Genomic DNA, 2,848 nt, shown 5'->3' with positions numbered 1-2,848 from the left:
CTGGAATGGCGTCACCCAAATCCAGCCAAAAACAACGCAGCACTACCATCTCAAAATGAGCGTGGCCGATTGATTGCACATTCGAGCATATAGATTGGCTCGTCCTTGCGAATGAAATTTCATGCCCATGATCCTAGGTCCTAGAACTTGAAGAAAACTGCATGGAAAAAGTTTGGGATCGGAGGCTCGCGCAATACGTGTCGTTGCGTCATCGGAGGTGGTCATGTTGATGCCTGATGTCCGATGCACCGCTGCACGTGTGAACGTCGCATGCGACACTGGCGTAGGTTGGTCTCGGATTATTGTATCCTCGACAGCGGGAAAGAGCCGGGCGTTTGCATCGCATGAGTCGTGCGCTGCCAGAAGCCATGCGCTTCCTCTTTGGACAACGAATATGCTGTTCCTCATGTGAAGTCGACGTCCGTGACGCTGCGATCAGGTTGCTTCTTGTCGAAGTACCTTTGGGATGCTTTAATGCGAGTATCGGCGTCGAACCAACGCGTAAATTTGGCTTCAGCGTGTGTCACCGTTACAGCGTTTTCATTGGGTGGGCTACATCGAACGGACCGCGGATTGGCTGGTCTCATGCAATTTTTTCGCGGTCATTCCAACGCTGGAAGATCGCGCCGTCCCTGTCAGTTTGCATTTGCCCACGTTCAACACACTCCACCATGTTTGGTACCAAGATTCTTCAAGCCCTCGAAGTGCAGGAAGCGCGCCGGCTCGAGCAGAAGCCGCGCAAGTACGTTCGAGCCCCCACGCCGTCTCCGTTCCCCTCGACGGGTCTCCGCACCCCACTGACAACAACAACAACCAAAGCGCCGTTGACGCTGGCACCCTTGACGCACCGCCGACTTGCGCCTCGAAGCGGACATCACCAAAGTACCAGTAACAAACTCCGCTCCGTTGTGGAGACGTGCGACGAAGACAACATGTCGTAGCGTTTAAGTCGACCTGTCCTTCTCGTTAATTCAATCCTTATTCCGCGTTATCTGGAGGATCACGCTTTGACGTGAAGCGCATGCATATAAATGTACGTTCTTCTAGGCTTGGACACTTAAGCCAAGCTGTAGTACAAATACGACATCAACGGCCGACCGCTTGCGCCAGGCCCTTGCGACTTGCGAGACTAGCAATGGCGATTTTGTAGTTGCTGCCAGGCAGGCTGCTGTGCTAGAGTTTCTCGTGTATCCCACCACTTCATTCAGTTGAGCTGCGAAGCACACTTTCATATATGTCGTGTAAAACCAACAGGAAGAAGCATGCTCATGACCCCACCTCCGCCTTGCGTGTTTCCGTTTTGTCCAGCAATTTCAAGATACTCAAAGCGCGGGAGACCGCTCGTAGGATGATACTACGCGCCAGTCAAGAGCCGCGGCTTCCCATCAAGCGCCGAGTCTTCTACATTCAACCACGTTTTCGAATCGTCATACAGCCTCGCGAAAAATTTCCGTGCTTCCCATCGCCCTTGCCGATGCATTGTCTGAAGCAGCGCTCTAAAAGCCGCTTGGTTTCTGAACAGGACACGTGGCAGTCCATGGATGCTCGTTGGAACGGGACGCTCTCTACCACACGTGACATCTATCGTTCGCCGCCTGTTTTCGGTTGTCGCGCGAAATTTTTTGGCGCGAGAACTTTTTGAAAAATGGGGTGGGAATAGACGGTACCACCGTGCGATCGTACATCGCTTCTCATTTTTGTTTTGCTTGATCATGCTCACACGCTCTTCGTTCGGCCGCATCCTTGCCTCGTCGCGCCAGGCCACGACGCACCCGATCAACTGGTCCCGCGTCACGAAGCCCCGGCCGAATGCAGTCTTTGGCGCTCTCTCGAGCGCCAATGTGCCGAGCCTGCACCTCTTTAGCGTCCTCTCCAAGGTGCACTGGACGCACCGCCCGACAAAGCCGACGCGCCCGGCGCAATTCCGGTTCCTGACGATCGTGGGCGGGCACTGTGTGCCATTCCGTCCCTACGAAACCGAGTGGAGCAAGAACCAGCGCCGAGCCCTCGGCAAGAAGCTCTACGTGATTGAAGAGGCCCTCATCGAGGACGACGACTAAAGGTCCCTCGCGCCTAAATTATTTATAACGACAACGTTCCAATGTACACTTTTTACGAACAAAATTGCAGATTGTGCCAGGAAAGGTCATGGCTGCTACGGCTTGGCTGCTGCGACCGAGCCGGGAATAGCCGCATAGAGGTGGTATGTGTTTCTCTTGACCTTCACAATCGACTTGCCACCATATCATGTAAAGCCAAGTATGAAGCAAGGATTTGATTCGCGAACCGTTTTGCAGATGTGGTTTGAATTGCACGTCATCTCAGAGTGATGGTCTCTGTTCCACCACATCCGATCGATAGTGCAACATGGCCGAACTGCGGTCGTTCCTGTGCCCGATCTCGTGTGAGATCATGCGCGACCCCGTGATCGCGCGTGATGGCCACTCGTACGAGCGGGCGCAGATCACGCGCTGGTTCCAGTCGCACCGGCGGAGTCCCGTGACCAACGAAGAGCTGCCGTCCACGGAGCTCATGCCCAACTACTCGCTCAAGCAAGCGATCCTCGAGCACCAAGCAGCCACTGCGCCATGCACGACGACCGTTGCGACGCAGCCGCCGTCGGCGCCACCGCTCGATGCGCCGGGTCGTCGGTCGCCGACGAGCCAGCAGCCGACCTGCATCACCTTTGTGTGCCGCTTCCGAGAGCCCATCAACATTTTCTGGGTCGACGAAGACGGCGTCGACGTCCCGTACAGCCGCGTGGCACCCGACATGCTCTACACGCAAGACACGTACGCAGGCCACGTGTGGAAGATCACGCATGCCGGCACGCTCCTCGACTACTACG

At 55.4% G+C, this 2,848-nt stretch overlaps 2 protein-coding genes across 2 annotated transcripts; both read left to right on the top strand.

Annotated features, from left to right (window-relative positions):
• Positions 1–1,704: 1,704 nt before the first annotated feature.
• Positions 1,705–2,120, top strand: SPRG_18032 (hypothetical protein). Its single transcript, XM_012357458.1, has one exon. The coding sequence runs from the start codon at positions 1,713–1,715 to the stop codon at positions 2,058–2,060; it is 348 nt and encodes a 115-aa protein (XP_012212848.1). The 5' UTR covers positions 1,705–1,712; the 3' UTR covers positions 2,061–2,120.
• Positions 2,121–2,367: 247 nt separating this feature from the next.
• SPRG_18031 (hypothetical protein) lies at positions 2,368–2,760 on the top strand (the record flags this gene model as incomplete). Its single annotated transcript, XM_012357457.1, has 1 exon — positions 2,368–2,760. A coding segment is annotated over one exon (393 nt), but the record flags the coding sequence as incomplete, so codon positions are not given.
• Positions 2,761–2,848: the final 88 nt, after the last annotated feature.

Source organism: Saprolegnia parasitica (genome assembly GCF_000151545.1).
Source record: "Saprolegnia parasitica CBS 223.65 unplaced genomic scaffold supercont2.929, whole genome shotgun sequence".
Classification (NCBI taxonomy): Eukaryota; Oomycota; class Saprolegniomycetes; order Saprolegniales; family Saprolegniaceae; genus Saprolegnia; species Saprolegnia parasitica.
This window is presented reverse-complemented; position numbering and strand designations above follow the sequence as displayed.

Bases quoted from the DNA above. Each gene is read 5' to 3' on its own strand.
- SPRG_18032 (XM_012357458.1), top strand. From the start codon at position 1,713: ATGCTCACACGCTCTTCGTTCGGCCGCATCCTTGCCTCGTCGCGCCAG.